Source organism: Neopelma chrysocephalum, unplaced genomic scaffold (assembly GCF_003984885.1).
Source record: "Neopelma chrysocephalum unplaced genomic scaffold, ASM398488v2 Primary Assembly neopelma1_139, whole genome shotgun sequence".
NCBI classification, from domain to species: domain Eukaryota; kingdom Metazoa; phylum Chordata; class Aves; order Passeriformes; family Pipridae; genus Neopelma; species Neopelma chrysocephalum.
In genome coordinates, this window is record NW_020897801.1 from 1,309,216 (window position 1) to 1,329,547 (window position 20,332).

General features: G+C 40.9%; 1 protein-coding gene across 6 annotated transcripts in view; it reads right to left on the minus strand.

Annotated features, from left to right (window-relative positions):
- The window catches only part of LMO3 (LIM domain only 3), a 58,385-nt gene extending 38,668 nt beyond the window's left edge, over nt 1-19,717 (minus strand). The window contains exons 1-3 of one of the 6 annotated variants that reach the window (XM_027699694.1): nt 19,637-19,717; nt 18,884-19,166; nt 11,100-11,313 (exon numbers count right to left, since the gene is read on the minus strand). In XM_027699694.1, coding sequence (XP_027555495.1) covers nt 11,100-11,305 — 206 coding nt within the window. In that variant the 5' untranslated portion in view covers nt 11,306-11,313; nt 18,884-19,166; nt 19,637-19,717. Of the gene's footprint in view, nt 1-11,099; nt 11,314-17,795; nt 17,927-18,883; nt 19,366-19,636 lie in introns of those variants that run through there. The other 5 variants (XM_027699695.1, XM_027699698.1, XM_027699696.1 and 2 more) reach the window with 5 other exon arrangements.
- Between the last annotated feature and the right edge of the window lie 615 nt (nt 19,718-20,332).

The window sequence follows — 20,332 nt, forward strand, 5'->3', positions numbered from 1 at the left end:
TGTGGGAAACTAAACATACTTGAAATAATTTTTTAAAAATTGTTTCCTTCCCATTCCATTTTTTTGTCTTTTTTTTTTCTTTTTTTTGGGGGGGAGGGATGGTGGAAAAGAAATGTTTATTCCTATAACAGCTTTTTGATACTCTGCTAAAAGCAACACTACACTAGTTATATAATATTGACAGTATTGCACAAATAAGCCAAACAGGAGGCACGTAGGAGTTGGTGGCAAGAACTAACTTTTTCAAAAAGCACACCTTAAAACCAGAAGGATCAGCTCGTGAGGAGAAAGAGCTGGGTTTCAGAAGAAAAGGATTTATGGCCATTAAAATGAAAGCAACAGACAAGAAGATTGTAGAGTGATTGTATGTCTGCTAAAATAACCTTACACATGTATTTATACATGCACATATATAAAAGAGATAAAAAATAGCTTTTCAACAGGTCATGAAGAAAACTGTTTATCTGTCATGTAAGTTTATAAGTTTATAAGACTACATGATTAATAATAAGATTACTCTAGATAGTTGCTTCCAGAGTTATTTGTTCAGACACAGTACATTTCTATCAAGACTGATAATCTGACAAATTAAATTTTGCAAATATATACAAGCTTTTATTCAGAGTAAACCTCTGGGATCTTGTAGCAGAAGAGGTATATTTGTATCAGGAGAGAAAAGAAAGCGGATGAAAGCCATCTCCTGCTTACCATAGCAGGGAGAAGTTGTGCTTCTTGTGCTCACCTTCAGATTATTCCATGGCTGAATTGTTAAAGAGTTTGCAATGAGTTCTACCACCTACATTTCAGGTATTCTCCTATAAAACATACAAGTATATTTTACCTATAATTATCAGATGAGAACCTACAAGGAACAGGGAGAGCAAGTAAGATGCTGTTATGAGGAAAATGCTTAGGCTGTGCTGCACCTGGAGACAGAGAGTCTGGGACACATCAGGGATCATAATGAAAGACCTCAGAAGAGCACAGAAGACACCCATAGTTGGATGTGTGCTCTTGAAGAAGTCTTTTCTCTTAGTTTTGCTCACTGACTCTCTTCCCAGCAATTCACTCTGCATTATGATTGAATTAAGTAAGGAGGTGCTGGGGGAAGTGCTCTTGGCTAACTTCAGAGCACAGCCAGGCTCATTAAAACCAGCACATTTGCTGCAGTGTGTGCAGCACTTCCTCTAGGTTTTAAGATTGTTTAAGTAAGTGAAATTCTAAGCAGAAAGAATACACTTTAATTTACTTTTTAGTGCCCCCTGTTATAAGTATTCAATGTCATACCGATTTTTAATTTTTATTTTTTTTATTACTATATGGAGCATAAAAATGCATGAATGCAGTACCTTAATAAAAATGAACACATCCTTCTAGAAGCCTGAAGCTGCTAAGTACACAGGACAGGTTCATTAGCACAATTTTGGAGCATGAAGAGAAAGGGAACTGAGAACCCAAGATTCACCAACATCAACACAAAAACGCAGGGCTTTTTAACAAAGTTTTGTCCCACTTCCTACTGCTGTCTCCCAGGAAAACTGTGGAGAGCAGAGCCCATGAGCTGCAAAGGGGGTTGTAGAGACAAGCCTAGATTTAGACCTTTAAATCATCCACCAGCAGTTTGGTTTGGGGTAGTGGTGTGTAGGATTAGCATACAAATAACCATCCTTTCTGTCAGAGAGAAACAGGGCAAGGTTGTTACAGGTGTCAAAACTTTGATTGACATCCTAGACATGGCAGCAAGGTGCTTGGCCAGGAGCAGAGCTGTGGGTTTGAGGTTTTCCTGGACCCAGGGGCCAGGGAGGGATGTCATGCTGTGGGTCGTGGTAATCGCTGCACGGCACAGAGCACACAAAAAACAAGGACCCAGCAATTCAAAATGGGTTTGCCGGCAAAACCATTCCAAATTTAAATATTTGGCTTCACTAAGGCATGTTTCTAAATTAATGGGCCCTATACCTTTCAATAGGATTACTCAAGGTACATCAAGTCAAGCGTGTAGTATGCATTTGTAGGATTAGATTTAATGTTATTTTGGTATAAAGTGTTCTTAAATGCATCAGATTACAGATTAAATAAGGAAGCCAGCAAAAACTAGTGCAGAGCAGCCTGTTATTGAGACTGTCCTCCCACTTCTTTGACACTTTGTATAAGCCAGACAGACACATTAGGCTTATAAAGACATATTTGAAAAGTTTTGGGGATTTTTTGTAAATCCAAATCTCAAATCCTAGAAACTTCTGAATTCTGTGTAAAATTTGCTTAAAACAAATTAGAAAGGGAGAAATGAAGTTTGTTTCTTTATGAGAAAATGAGATTTTAAATTTTCTGTTGTCCTAAACACAAAAAACCCCTAATTTTTAATGTAAATTTTGAGAAAAAGTAGTAGCTCTGAATGGTCCTGACTTCAGAAAAGAATGAGACTAATGTAGAAGCAACCATAGTGACAAAAGATGAGTAATAAGACAATAATTCACAATTATTGTAATTGTTATTACCATCCCTAATCTGCAGCCTGTCACTCACTTAAACTGTCACTACCTAGAAATCCTTCCTTAAAATTTATCTAAAAGACAAAACCAAGTTCAACAATTGTTACTGAAACTATTCTTAGAAGTTGATCAACAATAATGTTGATATATAACGATCTGTTTCTTAGAGTGGATGCATTTACAGAAGGGATTAATTATTAAATCTGTATTTACCCTCTGAAGTTTCTCTAACACAGATTTCTCTTTAAAGTATTTGCAAGGAAATAATATTATGACCTAAAAATAACATTTATTTTGTCCCATGGTGGAAAAATAATGCTGTTGAATGCGGGGTTACAATATCATAAATAGTATCCACTAAACTAAAACCTGTATATGCTGATATTTATGGCTTGGAAGCTTGTCTTGAACAGAAATCAGGTTGGATTCTCAAGTATTTTGAACACTTTAAGGGGACATTTACTACCTGATGTAGTATAGTGTCTTAATTAGTCCAATATACCATCACTTACAATATATCCAAATATATAATTTGACTTATTCTCATTACTCACTCTCACCACCCCTAATGCAGAAAAGATACAACAAAATCCCTGATGTTCTCTGCTTTTCCCTGCACCCCCAAAATAATTTTATCTTTGTGTGTTGAGCAAGTATCGCTTTTGTCTGCTATGTGCCAACAGAAGATATTTTTGCAAGAGAAAAGATGAAAGCTTAAATTCCACTACTGCAGAATGCCACTTCACTCAAAACCTGCAGGAGGATTTCCCAAGGAACATCATTCCAGAGCTGAACGTGCTCTACTCTTTGTAAAAAGTAGTCATTTTCTGCTTGTGAAAAGTTGCCCTGCGCTGTGTTTTGTTATAAAATAGATAAACAGGGTTCACTCTAATCCCAAAGGAAAATATTTTGCAGTTAATAGTTGGGATCATTGTGCACTGTGAAAAAGAGGTGCTAAATGCTCTCCAGTTGCTGGTAGCTGCAGTTCTGATGTCAAGTGGGGAGAAGGACTGGATTGTGAATAGGCTGTGCTGGCACTCCATCACGACATTTTAGCACATGCTTAAATTAAGGCTGCAACTACCCTTGCGATTGCCCTGGGGCTGTAAAGATGCTTAATTGTTAGGATTCATTTGAAGTCAGTCTTAACTGGTTTTAGGGGACCACAATCGTCTTGCAGGTACCTGGATAGCGTGGGATGCAGAATTCCACCGTGATTTCTACATAAATATATGTGTAAGTATCACACCAAGCAGATATGCAGAGAGGACATAGCACGGAGAGCTTGTGAGGTATCTGAGCTGTATATTGTTTCATTTTGATACGTGGCTTGCTAAAGAACAAATTGGGCTGAACTACTTCTTCTGCTGTTTGAGTGATTTATATATAAAATGATAATTTGATAGATTCACACATACAGCTAAAAAAGCTGTACATTTTTAGAGATGACTTAAACAGCCTTTTTACTCTTTTAAATTATGAATCTACTGATATCCAAAGCCATTTTTAAATGTACCGATCAGATACAATGAGACTCAAGTGTTGAAAGGCCAATTGATTCAGGATAGGCAAGAAGCAGCCTCAGGAAGGTGTAAAATAACAGTACCAGAAGGGAAGGAGGTGTAAAACATATAAAGCTTTTTGAGACAGTAGACTCATTGCTTCAGATATATGTGTCCAAAAAACTTAGAAAGTTGAAGCATATTTTGACCAGAAAAAAAAAGGCATGTAACTATTACTTAGATTTATTTAAAAGGTCATCCATTATCATACTAAGAAATCCACTGGGAAGTTATCCATCAAAAAACCAAGGTATTTCGTACGGTATTCCCAAAATATGGATTCTTAAGGATGGTGATTGTTAAGACCAACTTCATTTAGAAAACATTTGAATATTCCATACTGTGTATTTCGATTTCAAAACCAAGTTCACCAATATGTTGAACTTCAGTGAGAAATCAAAAGAGAAAACAATTTCTGAAGACAGGAGGGCTGAAAAAGTGTGTAATGATATTATCCATTTTGATTGTTAAATGTTATTCAAACATTCACATTAAGAAGGAATGCTATATGCTTTCTGGAAAAACTTGAAGCAAATATCTACATAGTAGAGACTTGGGAGTTATTTTTCAGTTTTGGGTAAAATATCCCCCAAAATTAATCGAAATTTCAAACAAGTTAAACTTTAAAAAAACCACAAACAAACAAAAAATCCCAAAACAAATATGTAGCAGAAATCAGAACTTTTAAAAGCATCTCTGTGTTAGGCAATTAGTACCAATTATTCTTCTACTACATTATAGATGGATGCTTTGTTTCACGTATGCTTCTGGTCAAAAATGCAGACAGTATCCAATTAAACCTTGGACATCAAATCACATGTGAAAATGTAGTTGATAATATTTATTCCTGAAGTAAATAACTTTAATATGGGTATTATTTTAAACATATTTCATAAAAGCACTAGTCACAAAATCACTTCCGAGAAAAAAAATCAGCAATGAAGGAAACAACAAAGTTGCATTTCTTTTAAAAGAGAGTACAGAAAATATTAAGCAGACCTATAGAATTGTGTTCTTTCACCAAGAATGTTATCCCATCCTCTGGCACTGCAGAATTACTTAGGCTCCCCAAAATCACTGCTTTTATTAAGCATCATTGAGCTGCTATGTGTTGGTAAAACCTTTGTAGTAAAATAATTTTCCATCAAAATACACCACACTGTAGTACTGTAATGAAGAGCTGTAGGACAGGCTTTAAGAGGCACTGTACTTTCATCTGAAAAGTCTCCTGAAACTCTTTGAACGTTTCCAGGGGATTAATGAGGTATTTTGACAACACACGAGAAACGTCTGGTTTTCAAGAAGCCTTATAAGAGGGAAGATTCACATTCTTGGAAATTAAACTGTGTATTTTAAGCCACTAAAAATAACACAATTATTAAAAATTTGGCAGCTCTGAAGAAAAATACCAGCAGATACGGGGAAACACATGGAACCACTGAAGAGCGTCAAACTTGAGTACACACATTTCACAGCATTTCAACATGACTTAAACACCAATTTTAACAGCTTAATTGAATGTTTCTTATTAAAAGCTATCACAGATAAACTAAAATAAGAACAAGCCAAACTAGCCAGAGTGTAACTAAATCAAAAGCATCACTCTTCGCAAGTTGGGTGGATTAACTGTGCATACGTGCATCGCTCTCCTCATCCTTTCAACAGCTCTTACAGTGTTTGGAGGTTTTCAAAACCTTTGGCAATTAGTGGAAGAGAGTATTCTTGCCTTTTTTTTTCCTCAAGACATACTAAATTATACAATTTATGTAAATTTAGAAGAATGTTCATCACACACAGCAAAATTAGAACAAATAAATTGCTACACCTACTTTTTTTTATATATATATATTTTAAAATATTTGTGGGGCATATTCCTGCAAACTAGATGTCCCTTGAATACTTCAATGCATTGCAACAAGGATATTAGTGTATAAATAAGGGTTCAGTTCTAAAAAGCTTTAGGGAAGAAAGCAGAGCTCTCAAGCCTCACTTCCATAAATACCTCAATATTCCTGAAAACTTTGAGTGCTTAAATCTTTAAAGGTCTACCCTTATTTAATCAAGTTGGGGAAGAAGCATATTGAGGTGGCATTCTGAAAACGCTGTGTAACCCACTACCTATGAAAATATCCATACAGAGTATTTATATGTACATGTAAGAAAGCTGATATCTTAGGTGTTTGCTTTCCATGATACAAGAGAGGAATGGGATCTGCTAATCGGCACCAGGCCACAAGACATTTTAAGTCTTTCCAAGTACTCTTAGACAAAAATTTTTTAAAATAATAATTGCCTCTAGAGAGCAAGCAGTTGTACAGGAAAAAGCTGTGTCCTAAACTCTACTCTTTTCAGTCTAGCCTCTCAAAAGCTAAATATTTTACAGAGGCAGCATCTTTATAATGCTTATGGCCGAACACTTTACTTTCTGGAGTCATGTCTCATCATCCACAAAATCTCATTCAATATCCAGTTTTAAAAACTTGGCTTTTCTAAGGTTTTTCAAGCATCCCCATCAACGAGTAGGGAAGAGAAAAAAAAAAAAACCACAACAACCAACATGATCTGTCCCTTCTTTCAGGAATACTAATCTCCTCATTTTCATAGCTGTTCAGCTGTGCTTTTAAAGTCTGCAGTATATTTACAAACAAAATCAATACCAAGGTTTGGGGGGGAGAGGGGCAACCTTTTGTGTCATCATCTTCCCCATCCTCAATAAGGGTCTAGATGTGTTTAAGGGCAAAAATTCCACCCCAATATATTAGTTTTGTTAATCCTTTTCCTATGATCTTGCGTGCCTGGCTAGGGAAATTATGCAAAAAGTAATAAAAGTTCTAATTCAATTTCCATGTTAAGAGACGGATTTAGAAAAAAAAATAAAAAAATCAGAAGCCATATTCTTTGTGTTTACTAAGAGATATGCACTCCAACATTTAGTGTCATGGAGCTGGAGTTAAAACCAGAAACGGCGAAGATAATTTAGCTGCATGAATGCCTGCTCTTCAGTAAAATGCTGCCAAAATTAAATAGGAATGAAACAGCACTTTGTAGTCATTGGTCGCTCAGCGGGGTTTGCGTAGTTAAAAACCTAAGTGAAAAGGGTGATTGACCTACATTGCAACTAGCTTAGCACAGCTGTACTTTCATATTTTTGCTGCATCCGAGGAAGCTCATTATTTAATACGACTGAGTTACGTGTAATTGTCGGTCTTTCATTTTACACTTCCAGGGGCCAGATATTAATCTCAAACGTGCAGCAGGCACTGCCATGCATCTGGAGACATCCGCGGCCGCCCATGTGCGGGCGAGGCTGAGAGACAGGATTTGCATGCAGTTGCACCTGAAATCAGGAGGCTGCCCAGGGGTAGGAGGACCTCACAAATATGCAGAAATCAAACGAGCAGATGGAACAGAGAGCAAATCCCTTGGCACCCCAAAGGCAAACGCTCCACTGTTTCCCTATTGTTTTGAGCAGAAGCAGCCCCAGAATGCGCAACCAAAGCACATTTCACACAACTCATACCTGCGGTTTAAATAAGTAATAACATTCCAGTTAACAACCAGTTTGACATGTTAACAGCCCAAGGGCTGTTAACATAATGACTGGTCATTAATGGCAGTAATGACAGATTTCAAAGGGAATATTGTGCTTGTAAATGGACACGCTGCCAGTCAGAAGAGAGGACTGAGCAGGATAGGCTGATACATTAAGATGTCACCATACAGCTCTGGAGGGAAAAAGGGGAAAAAAAAAGTTCTTGCATATTTCACTTACTGTAAATGGACTTGAAATACTGGCGTAAACCTAAGTTCCTTAAATTAAGTCTTCACTTTCTAACCCAAGAGTGTATAAGCAGAAGACAGAAGCCTGCAGGGGAATTATACTCTGCATATCATTTTCACCGAGTGTGTTATTTCTAACATTGAGCCCTTTCTTTACTCAAGTCAGTTCTCATCCTCGTTAACAAAATGGAGTTCATTTCTGCTGCGGCCACCCTAATACCCTTGGTGTCCTACACCACCACTGAAACCACTGGAGTGCCTCACATGAATCAGATTCCAGGGTAAAGCCTCTCACACCCAAAGCATCTTCCAAGCTCGTTACCTCATTAAAGATTCCTTCCATCCCCTCAATCCCTCCCAATCCAGAGAAAAAGATTTTAATATAGTATAATTAACTAATTTTACCAAAGGAGAGAACTAAAGCAAAGCGAGTTTTGAAGTTCTGAAGATACAGAGCATTTATAAGAAGCTCAAAGTGGGTACCTCAGGGCTCAACTGCAGCACAAGTGCGTGCATCAGGGCTGAGGGAGGGTTTAGTTTTTTTGGCAGGCCTCTAAATGAAAGATACTGGAAGTATTTTTGCAAGCAGGCAAAGACGCAATCACACAGTTTATGAATTTAAACATGAATGTTAAAGCACCCAAACTGGCTACATTATTGCTTGTAGCATCTGTAGAATGGCTCTCTTACTGAAAGGCATAATGAACACTGAGAGACAAGTTAATAAGCAATTTTACTCTTTATAGTATTGTTCAAGCCCCATATCCTCTAGAGGGCACCACATAAATTAATAGGAAGCCAGAACTGTTTTATACGTAGCAAAGATTCCCTTTATGGTTAAAAAGAAAAAAACCCAAAAAACTAAGAGGATAGTATGAAACCATAATCAAACCCTAATCTGATCATTAGTACAATGCAATTTGTTCCTTAAATTTATATCAAGTATGTTGCTAAATATGAAAGCTTATTCGACTACAAAGCTAGAGAAAATTTAACTAGTTTCTACATTAGCATTAAAAAGATCACTTTTATAGGTTCACTGCATAACTAAGTAGATAAGATGCAATGAGGCAAATGACTATCTGCAATTACCTTAAGTGCATCAGTTTGAAGTTTAGTGTAAATACCTAGTTTAAATCTATGCACTCAAAAGTATCACTAAAAAAAATGCTTGTGACAAAAGAGCTTCATTAAGACTTGATAAATCAAGAGACAAAAACCAGAAACATCTTAAAACTGATTACAGAATTTCTCATGTATCCTGGTTTCACTGGTACAAAATAAAAGGTGTTGTTGAAGAAATGACTGAAACACCAATCTTGAATGTGGTCATGACAGATGAAAAAATACAGTCTCCTTTCTCTGAATTGCTTAGTATGAATTTTAACAATCTATTAGCAAAATATTTACTCCTGTTAAACATTCAAAGATCAGAGACCAACAGTTGTGTGTATGTGCATCTGTGCTGGGGAAATGCTTTGCTCATATCTCTACTACTAGATAATTTTGGTTTTGATTTTAAACATTTGATTTTAAAACATTAGATCAGCTGCACTAGCACTTGGGAGATTCAGTAAGTTCAAAGTCTCCAGTAAATTTGGAACTCAGATCAAACAGTCAGAGCACAGTTTTCTCGCTCCTGCAGGCGTTTGTTGTATAAGGATTCTTAAAATGAGTTTTAAAAATTGGGATGCTACTTCCCCCCTGCCCCAGAAAGCTGTTCCAAGCCTTCTCTATACACATTCACTTTAAGATCACAAGGGACCCAGGTTCACATATAACAATTCCCTTCTGTTCCAGCAGTTTTTAAAAGTAGGGTTTTATTACCTACTACTTTGGCAGCTTTAACACAATGGCTTTAAGGTGCAGACTCTATGCTAAATTCTCTGCACTCTTTTGTGGGTTCAGTTCAGAGCTTTAAGAGGTAGCAGAGTACTTTTACCACTAAGCAGTGTAAGCCTAGGTCTGAAGAAGCTGATCTGCCTTGCAGCCCCAGCTCAACAAATGCACAGCACGTTTGTGAAGGTTTTTGTTCCACTCTAGAAAAAAAGAGATCGTTACGTGGACAGCCAGAGTACCAACAGTTAATGCTTTAGTCTTGATTCCTGTTCCAACCTACCCATGCTGTACAATTTGGGAACTGATCAGTGTGTGGGAACCTACTGTTTGGTACCTGTACTTAAGCTGAACTTGTAAGTTAACACGTTCAAAAAGAATTTTAATTTTTCCCCAGTGTATTACTGACTTCAACGTCCCTTTAAAAGGAAAAGGTTTCTCTAAAGGGGCAGGGGAAATATTCCCAGAAGTTCACCTTAGCCTGGAGCAGCTAGTCTCATTAGTCCCCCTCTACAGGGAATGGAGGAAAGGTACTACTATGGGAAATAGGTGCTCAGAATCACCCCAGAGGAGCCTTTTCTCTCTATTTACTATTAAGAGCCCAGGGAGACTAAACTTGCTGATTAAACTTGGCTCCTGCAAGGTAGCCCTATTTATTGACATATGCTCTGCAGATAAACTAACCTGGTGCTGCTCATCAGTACTTTGCTATGAGTTACTCCTCAAACACTTTTGAGGATGTAGGTCCACAAGCAAACAAGACGACAGAAAATCAGGTGACAATTTGCTGTCTCTAACAAGTGGCAACAGGTCAGCCAGCATCCCAGCCAGGACATGAAGTTAAGTTAAATGAGCAGAGTGGATAAGAGCTTACTAGACACATGATTTTTAAGCATGGGGAAGATAGCTGGTCATCTTGGTCCAGCTGCTAACAGCTGAAGGGCAACATCCATAAAAGCTTGAGAGCCACAAATGAAATCCCTTTGCAAACGAAGCGAAGACAGGTGAAACACTCCTCACTGACAGAGTTCAAACCCTGCACTGAAGGTGGGTGAAAACCATGCGTGTGGTTTCAGGTCGATATACCCGGCCACCATCGTGCTGCTAGGAGGAGGAGGAGGAGGAGACCACTGTCTCCCCAGGAGCACAGTGCTGCGGGAATCATGGAGGGATTTACTCTCTTCTGCGTGAGAGCACAGGACACCAGTATTGGCATCAGAAACCTGGCAGCCACCGGCACAACCTAGTTACATGTGCTTTCTGATTCAGATTTTAATTTTGTCTCCGTTATTCAGTATTTGTTTCCTCATCCTCCACACATATTCCAGCCTTGCAGCCCTCGAGCGCTGCTTATGCAACACCAGCTACGTAGGAAGGACTGAACAGATTTTCCAAGTTTGCCGGTGAACGGAAGAAGGACGTGACCTACCTCAGATAGTCTCTGCGACAAAGGATAAGGTTGGCTTTGGTGTACAAGGTAGAGCCCACCTCCCCCAGGCGACAGTCACAGCAGGCACATTTCAGGCAGTCCTCATGCCAATATTTGTCCAGGGCCTTTAGAAGATATCGGTCTTTAATCTTACGGTTGCAGCCAGCACAACCTTTCGGCTTGGTGTCTGGCTGGACTGAGAGCATTTGTATACCTGAAATACAATAAGACAAGGGTGAAAATAGATATTCTCTGAAGTAGAAAAACTCTTGCCCTTTTCTTCCTCCATCTCACTGCTCCCCCTACACCCCTTTCATTTAAAAGGCAATGGCATAGATAGGATAAAATAACATAGATAGTCCACAGCAAGCTGAAAACAATGCTAAGATAAATCTGAGAGCAGAAACTTCCATTACTCTAAGTTCCACAGGTTCTCTTTAACACCTCATTTACCTGGTCTCTTTGCTGAAAAGAAATAAGATTAAAAAAATTAAAATGAAATTTTAAAAAAGTTCAGTTGAAAAGTCATCCACTTTCAGCCAAAGTATCCAATATGTAGCAACACAAAATTTAAATAAACAGCATATCTATGATGGCAAACACAGCTAAATCCACATATTTGGACTTATTTTCACTATCTTTATAGATATAAAAGCACTCCAGATTCTAAAGGAGAAAAGACTGAAGCTTTTAGAGGCACAGGGACAAAGTTTCGGTGAGGTTCGACATAGAAATTTTGATGCTGGTGTGGGGATGTTTTACTTTTTTAAGATTTCAGTTCTTATTAGACACATTAACAAAGTGATAAGATTTCCAGACACTTCAATAGCAGCATTGTATTTACAACTTGCAGTGTAAAGACCTTCTGAAAAATCTGATTTTAAATAATCTGCATGAAGTCAGAGAGTTTCTAGTTTGTCAAGAAAAAAATTTTAAAAATAATAATAATTAAAAAAAACCAGCAAAACCAACCAAACAAAAAACCCCCAAAAATCCTCAAGCAAAAAAAAACCACTATCCCACTTTCCAATCCCAACTTTAGCCAGCAGCTGGTGTGGGACAAGGAGTACAGTAGTGTCCATTAAGTAAAAAAACATCTTTTGAGGTAATAGCAGAGAGCATTTAAAAAACAATTCAAACACCCAAAACGCTGTTCAATAGACAGAACTGGTAAAAGTGAAACACAGTTAGTTGAGCTATGTTACTCAGAGCAACACAGCCAGCTTCCAGGGATCTATTCAAAAATCAATTGCCCTCAGTTTTACAGCAAATGGGGAGAGGTCACTGCCCCAAAGTGCTTACAGACTGGTCTTTCTCGGTTAGTTGCATGAACTCCCATCCCAATGCACTCAGAGCAATTCTCTGAAAGTTACTTCTTAGAATAAGCAAAATCATAGCCCCGTGGATATTTTATTGGACATCAAACAGGCACCTGAGAGAAGGGAAGAACTGACAACCTGTTTGACCATTAGGTTATCTCCCTGTTTTAAAGCCAGAGATGTAACTTAAAAAAGATACTGTTCATTAGCATGTATCTGAATATTACAATGAGAATTTGTCAAGACTGGGGGACAAATGCTGTTGCCAACAAGCAAATCCTACTCCATCATTCAGGGTATGGAAACCTGTTATCATGCAGAGACTGGGAAAAGCCAAATAAAGTCTCATAACAAAGAAAAGTAAATTCAAGAGCTCATCATCAAGAACGCTCTACTACCTACTGTTAAGAAAGCTTTACAGTCCCAGCTCCTATCAGCAGATCTTGGCTGGTGCCGTAACACACCACTACACACAGGCAGGCTCAGGGAGCTAGAACACAAACAACTTGGGGTTTGGGTTCTGTTTTGTTTGCTTGCTTTTTTTAAAAGCTCTCCTAGGAAAAAACCACGAAAGCCAGTGTAACCTTTGTGGCAATGGTAGAGTGTGCCTTTGTGGATATTAACGCTTCAAAGACAAGAGGTTAAATTCTGCGCCAGCTGAGGCATTCCAGGGATCTCCACACAGGCGTGCATAGAACGCATGGAATCCGTGTGGACCGCAGCGACTCTAGAGCCGGTTAAGTGACTTTCCAGCGTTGCCAAGCTGAACTCCTAAGTTCCACCTGCAAAGGTGGTCACTGAATTAAAAACAGTGATTCTTATTGCAACGTGCGAGCACAGCAGCCTCACTCCCCTCTTTGCAGTGCTGTCTATCACACATCTTGGAGCGACACACGGATCTGCTGGATTCGCTGTTCAGTTGTGCCAGACAGTTCTGCGAGTGGGAACCCCAAGTACCGTGGCAGTGCTGCCGCATGACATCTAAAGCTCGTGACAAAAGTGTAAGGTCTGTATTCTTCTATCCAGAAGCATAAAAATGGTCATTGCTACCTTCCCACTACTCCCCAGCTGATGCTACTGTCACAGCTCCTACACCACTTACAGACTCCCAAAATCTCTTTTTTCATTTGCAAGGGGGAAGATGAGATCCAGCGACCTGCACAGGACTCCACAGAGAGTGGAGTGGCAAATCTGGGAACGAATACACACATCTCCTCTTGAGAAAGCACCATGAAACAAAGGCTGAGCCTTTACTGTATTTTCAGTTGACAGCTGACTCCCCTTAATCCAGGGTACATACATAAAGCAACAAAATAGCATGACTACAAATGACTAAAAGCAGTGAAAACATCAGAGATTTTTGGTAAGGAACCTATACCAGACTGTAAAGAGAAATCCTGCTGAAACTAATATCATCACCTGGTCAAAAAGCCTTAATCTGCAGTGTTGCTTATCACAGCAATGTATATCCACAACAACAGGCTTATCCCCAGTCCCTCTCTTTGGCCATGTAAAGGACAAATGCATAAAATCGGCCACAATTTGTATAAACTTTTTGGAACTCTGTAAAAAAGTTCAGAAGCATGAAGGGCTGTTGCAGGACTTTAATCTTTAGCTCGAGGGAAACCAGAATAAACTAGGAGCTAACACAGTTAAAGGCTTTAAAGAAAAAAATCTTAATGTAAAAATTTTGTTGCCTGATAAGGAAGCGGGTTAGAGAGTGGAGGCTGACAGTCTCTGATCCAGGCTGATCTGTCCTGCACTGTCTGAAGGGAACAAGATGCCACAGAAACACAGCCAAACAAGTGAATATCTGAGCAGATTGCAGTAATCAAGCCTGATAATTCCCAAGGTATATGCTGCAAACATGAGGTTATTGTATTACAAATAAAACTGCAGCTTGCATATACCCTGCACAGCTTTTGAGATATTTGCTACATGAGGAAAGTAGACAGAGCCTTGTCATTCACATTGGTCAGCCCAAACCTTTCTTGTAGAGACAAGTGGAAAGGGGCAGACACCCCATGGAAGTAATGTTTGCAATCCTGCATGTCTATTTTCCCCGAGCCAGAGAGAGAAGGTGGTGCTGACATCCCACTGGCAGCATCTTCAGATTAGGGATTCAATCTGCAGCAGCTTTTGGAGGGAAGGAATGCTTTTCTCCTCTGATAGATCTGATCTTTTTGCACTTTACTTGCAATGAAGCTGCTTCTATTTTAATGAAAGTTAAAAAAAAAAATAAATCCCCAACTGCTGCTTCATCATAAAAAAAAGTTACTCTTTTTTTGAAGTGTAGAAAGGTTCTAAACAAAATGAAGTCATGAAGTGCTTGACATATCTCCAAATTTGTAGAAGTCCTTTTCTTCACATGCCCTGTTTAAATCACTTAATTTTGATAACAGAACATTTTATTACAATTTTTTCTGTACTGTATGAACAGATCACCTCACAGACCATCTCTCTTCCCTTTAACATTCCCATAAGATCTCCAATGCAGTTGCACTGTTCAGATATGCACTCGTGTATTTTTAGCTCTCTCTTAATTTGGCAATAAGAATACCTGCAGCTTTCTGTCAGCCAGCTTTTCACAGGCTGCCATTTAAGTACTCATTTATTTCTTAGGACACAGGAAGGACCCTTTCAGAGGCTGACAGTACCCAAAAAACCACTGAAACTGCTCCCCGCTGAAATATCAGGTAGCAGTACAGAGCACTGCTGCCTGCCTGCCCTCCTCTCCCCCTCCTCCAGGAAAGCAGAGCTTATGGAGCACTTTCAAGACACCATACAATTCCCTAAGTGCTACACCCAGGCTGTAAAAAAAAAAAAGAAACAAAAAAAAAAATCAAACCCGGCTTTCCCTTCAGTTCTGCAGAGTCCTACCAATGCTCTGCATCACAGAGCAGATCTGTCCTCAGAACAGAGAAATTTCAGTGCCTAGTCTGTCACTGTCAAACAAACCCTTTTTATTTCACCCCAATATGCTTTCAAGGGCTTCCTCTATCCTTCCCTCCATTCCCTCTCTTCCTCCACCCCCAGTCCCCAAGATACTGCACATAAACTGCAGAGCTGTGTCAGGAATAAGACTTCTTCCCCATCCACCACCTTTAGGATTTTTGAAGGGAGAACTTAACAACCTGACTTGCAGGTTTTCAAGATTCCTTTCCATCTCTCCAAATAAGTTCGATGCAATGGACTCCCATCCCTGTTTATTGTTATTACAGTATGCTGAAACACTGTCAATTGATTTGTAAGTATGATTTCATAATAAAGAGGAAAGGTTGCTGGAAAAAGCTAAATCAGGCTCCTGAAGAAAGGAAGAGAAACAAAAATCCATTTCACTCAAATCATCACCCTTCTCAGAAATGAAAGGGAGTGAAGATTTGACATAATGAACCATATTTTGTTAGTGATTTAGAAGCATCTGTAAGCAGGATTAGTCCCTGATGGTGCCGAGTGTGGCACAAGACACACAGAACTCAGTTTTTGGTTGGCGGTACAGACGGTTTTTGCGAGGGAGAGTTAGATATCATTATGCACTGGATCACTTACAAACTTTTAAAGATCACTCTTCCCCCCCTTTTTCGGAGGCATGCATACCGTTCTACCAAGGAGAGCAGTACATACAGCAAGAAAGGGAAAACTTGCCTCTATTTAGAAAAATAATAAAATCAGTTTGCAGCAAATTTAGTATTGCTGCATCAGTCTTTAGAAGACAGCAAACTGGCAGAAAACATGCAGTCAAGGAGAGAGTTCGAGGTCTAGTAAAGATAAAAAGAATACTTTTCTGATGCTTTCCCACTTTGTAGCTTCATTCTACAAGCATTCAGAGCGCCAATAATTTAGGACAATACACACACAGACTTGAAAGAAAAAAAGTAAAGGTTTCAGAAGCTAAGAAACATTTCAGAACTCGCATGTAGCACATCAGGAGTCGTAACTAGTTTTAGATTGGCATGTAAATTGTTCTGTGGAAAATTCTTATTGCCTCCGAGACCCTGCTATTCTGAGTTATTTGACAGTTTAAGGGAAATCATAATTAAAAAAAGAGACATAAATAATAGCCTGTGCAGTGTGGTGCACAGAAATAAGTGGAACCATTTCATTTAAACTCTGGTGAGCTTTTAATTGCCTGGATTGCATTGTGAACCAGCCTAACGGTTGATTGCCTCCATTATGCTCTCTTGTTCTGTGCCATTCATCCGCACAGTCTCAGCTTCTGTAGTTAACACAACAAAGTAACCGCAACTCCATAACACTCCGGGTTTTTTTAAAAAATAAAAGTAAGGATTTTAATACTTTGAATATAGTCTCTTCTGTATACTTTTGAGTTGATTTTCCATGATATATGACTAAACTTCCCCTCCTGCCCCTGCTTCTACAAGGGAATCTGTTTTTTCTTTATTTTTTGATTTTTTTTTCTTTTTTAAATAAAGGACATGGATTGGGAAGGGAGAGATGGAAAAAAAAGAAAAGAAAGGCGAAGAGGTTAGGCAAAAAATAAAAATGGGAATGCAGTCCCACAGCTGGGAGCAGTGATACAGATTAAAAGAATTTGGCCAACATGGCTAGTCGATTGCCAAGAGACACCAAACAAAAGATTTCTCTTCTTCTTTCCCCTTCTCTTTTTGAAAGCTAGATTGGGCCTAAAAGCTTGTTTCTCTCTGTTCACTGGCCCAGAGCATCCCTGCAGGCTGTAGCCCCCTAAGGGACAACACGGCAAATAGATGTACCCAGATCTCAGGGACCGGAGCTGCTTAGCTATGTTCCTACCCCTGGCGTGTCCCCCCATCTCTCTCCGCCAGCCCCCCCCCTACTCTCCTCCTCCTTTTTTTAGAGCAGTGGTGCTGGGAACCAATTTGATTCCCTTTTTCTCCAATGCAGCTGCAAGGCTCAGAGATACTGACATTTTTCCACTCTTATCAGTTTAATTACAGTTACCATGGCAGCAAAGTGCTAGTGCTTGGCAAAGGCCAACAAGAGATTTGCAAGACTGAGTTCAATTTTGATGCAGCTCACATGCAAAATAAAAAAATAAATAAGAAACATACACTCCACAACAAAGAATCCCTTTTTGGAGTTAGACGCTCAAGCCTTTTATGCCAATTCCTTCCCGAGCATCGCAAGGATGGGGAGAGGGAGGTGTCGGGGAAAGCACGTCCCGATGTTTGTTGCACCGAGCAAAACGAATTGGTTTAAAGAGCGGTCCTACAGAGCTGTCCTAGGAAGAGGTATTTTGCGTCTCTTCAGAGCACACGCCGACACAGCCGCTCGCTACGGCAGCGCATTGAGGATGGAAACGGAAGGAGGACCCCCCGCCTCCCCCCGGGAGCGCACCCGCTGCGCTCGCTGCGCGCCAGCGCCGGGACCGCCGCCTTACCAAAACTTTTCTCCTTTTTCTGCATGAGTTGATTTACGGGCGCCTGGAGAGCTCCTTCTCATTGAAGCACCAAATCCCGGCAAAAGTAGCAAGTGCTTCCTCGGCTCGGGTCAAGTGAGCGGGAGCGCGGCGCGCCGCAGCGGGGGCGGGGGGCGGCGGGGATGGGGATGGGGATGGGAATAGGGCGGGTGTGGGGGGGGTGACGGCACACCCGGAGCCGCCGGCCCCGCACGGCGATGGCGAGCGACAAAGCCACATGCTCCCCTAACTCTGCCCGTAAGCCTATAATCCCAGCGGTCTCTTAGCTTTGTTGTAACAAATGGGTTTGATTAAACTGTCACATGCGGCGTTCGCATACCGTATCGCGCTCGGTGCGAAGGGAGAGCGGAGGGGGGGGGGGGGGGGGGAAAAAGAGGAAAAAAAAGAGGAATGCTCGCAGACAGAAGTGCTGCTTCATAACGCCAGCCTGGCTGCCCTTCCCTCCCGCCGGTCCGGGAGGCGGAGGATGCGTGAGCACGGACCCCGCGGCCGGAGCGCGTCCCCACCGCCCCCGGCCCGCTCTGCGCCCCCCGGGGCTCCCCGCCCCGCTCCTGCCTCCTCTCTGCCCAAAGGGTTAACCCTGCACCGAACCAGTTGCAAATTAAACTGCTGTACGGGGAGGCTTGTGGATTAAAGCCGGGGAGTGGGAAATTAACCGACTCCCTTGATAATTGAGAGCACGTTTCGAGAAGCTCTGGAAGAAGCAAGAATAATAATAACAATAATAACGGGGAGGGGGTGGTGGTGGGTCTGCAATTCATTGTTAACTTTGACTGCTATTTCTCGAGACATACAGTCGGATGGGTTTCGCTCAGCATCTCCTCCGCTTGCATGTATTTCATGTCTCATCATAAAAATAATGAAGCCTCACATGATTTAAACAAAACAGTCTCAGCAGAGCTGCAGCTTGAGTGAAAGTTGCAGTGCAGAGATGTGTGTGTGTATTGCAGCCCCGGCTTATGACTCAGAGAGAGAGGGAGAGAGAGAGAGTGATGCAGACACACATACACAAATGACCCAAAGCTTATGTACACAGTTGCCTCACTTACCTTCTCAATTAAGCGATACAGGGGAGGCAGTTCAATAAGCACAGTGGCTGCTTTGTAGCTCTTCTCCTTGGAAAAGGTCAAAAAGAAGCATTGTTTGGGGAAAAAAATAAAGAGGGGGTGGGAGAGATGGGGAGGGAGATCGCTATTCTTTAAGTTTAAAATAATGAGGTCCTCAAGGATCCGCCAAGTAATTGTGTTGACCGCATCCGAGCTACAGGTGTCCTCCTTTTAGTATCTTGCAGTCCAAGGCTGTCTGTCTCCGTCCTGGCTGAAGACAACTTACCTAAAGCAGCGTGTGAGGAGCCGAGTTGAATGAAGTCAGGGCTTTATCAGCTGCAAAATGCAATCCCTTACCAGCCAGACATAATACAGCAAAAGAAAAGGTCACTCAGTTATTACTGAGCCAGCAGAGCCCAGACAGCTCTTGTGGAAGACCACAGAGAAGCAGCTCCCTTCCGATTTAAGGCTATTTACCTCTCTCCCCCTCCACCCACCCACCCACCCTGCCTCTCCCCCCTCCCCCCTCCCAACTCCCCCTTTCTCTCTCTCTCTCTCCCTCTCGCTTTCTCTCTCGTTCTGCAGCTCGCTCAAGTACAGCCGCCCTCGGAAAGTGCAAAGCAGCCAGGAGACAGATTGGGCTTTGTTGGTAATTTCCCATGGTGAAAATTTACAAGCCTGCAAGTGCAGTCAGCAAAACCACATGCATATGCTAGACACAAACACCAGGGACACACACACGCACGCACAAGTGACCTCTACTGAAGCGGCTCAGGATCACCTTCCCACAGAGTGCTCCAGAAGCAGACCCGAGGAAACAGGGGAGCGTCGCGCTCCCCCCACCCGCCATCACTCCTCCCAAAATACTTTGCTTAAACAAAACCAGAAGTTGCCCACGCAAAAAAAAAAAAAAAAAAAAAAAAAAAAAAGGCAAGATACATATCTCTCTATTAATGAGTAATGAGAAAAAATCCCTGAAGGTGAAAACTTTGCCTCTCTCCGTGCTAGATCTGAGCTGCTCAGAAAGCAGTGGAAACTCCGGCGTGAAAGTTTCCCGCTCCTCGGCGCGGTCCCCAGCCCGGCCACCCCCCGGGCCCCGCTTGCCACATGTCACCCCCCTCACTGCACTATTGACGCTGAGTGCTGAAGGAAGCCAAGCAGTCTCCCCCCTACAGCATCCTCGTCCCAGGAGCTGAAGACAGACCCTTATTCTCTCTACCTAGTGTTGGAGGGGGGAAAAAAATAATAGACACGGGGGTGCTATAGGTGTTGAACACCCTTGACCACGAGACAGACAGACATGCAAACACACAAGAGGTAGAGCATACTTTGATATTCATTCACTCTCACAGATGATTGTTTCTTTGTGTTTTATAATAAAGATGTTGAGCCTAGCCTACTGTAAATAAAGTTAAAAAAATCCAAAGCATCTCCCTCTAAGAGCCATCTGCA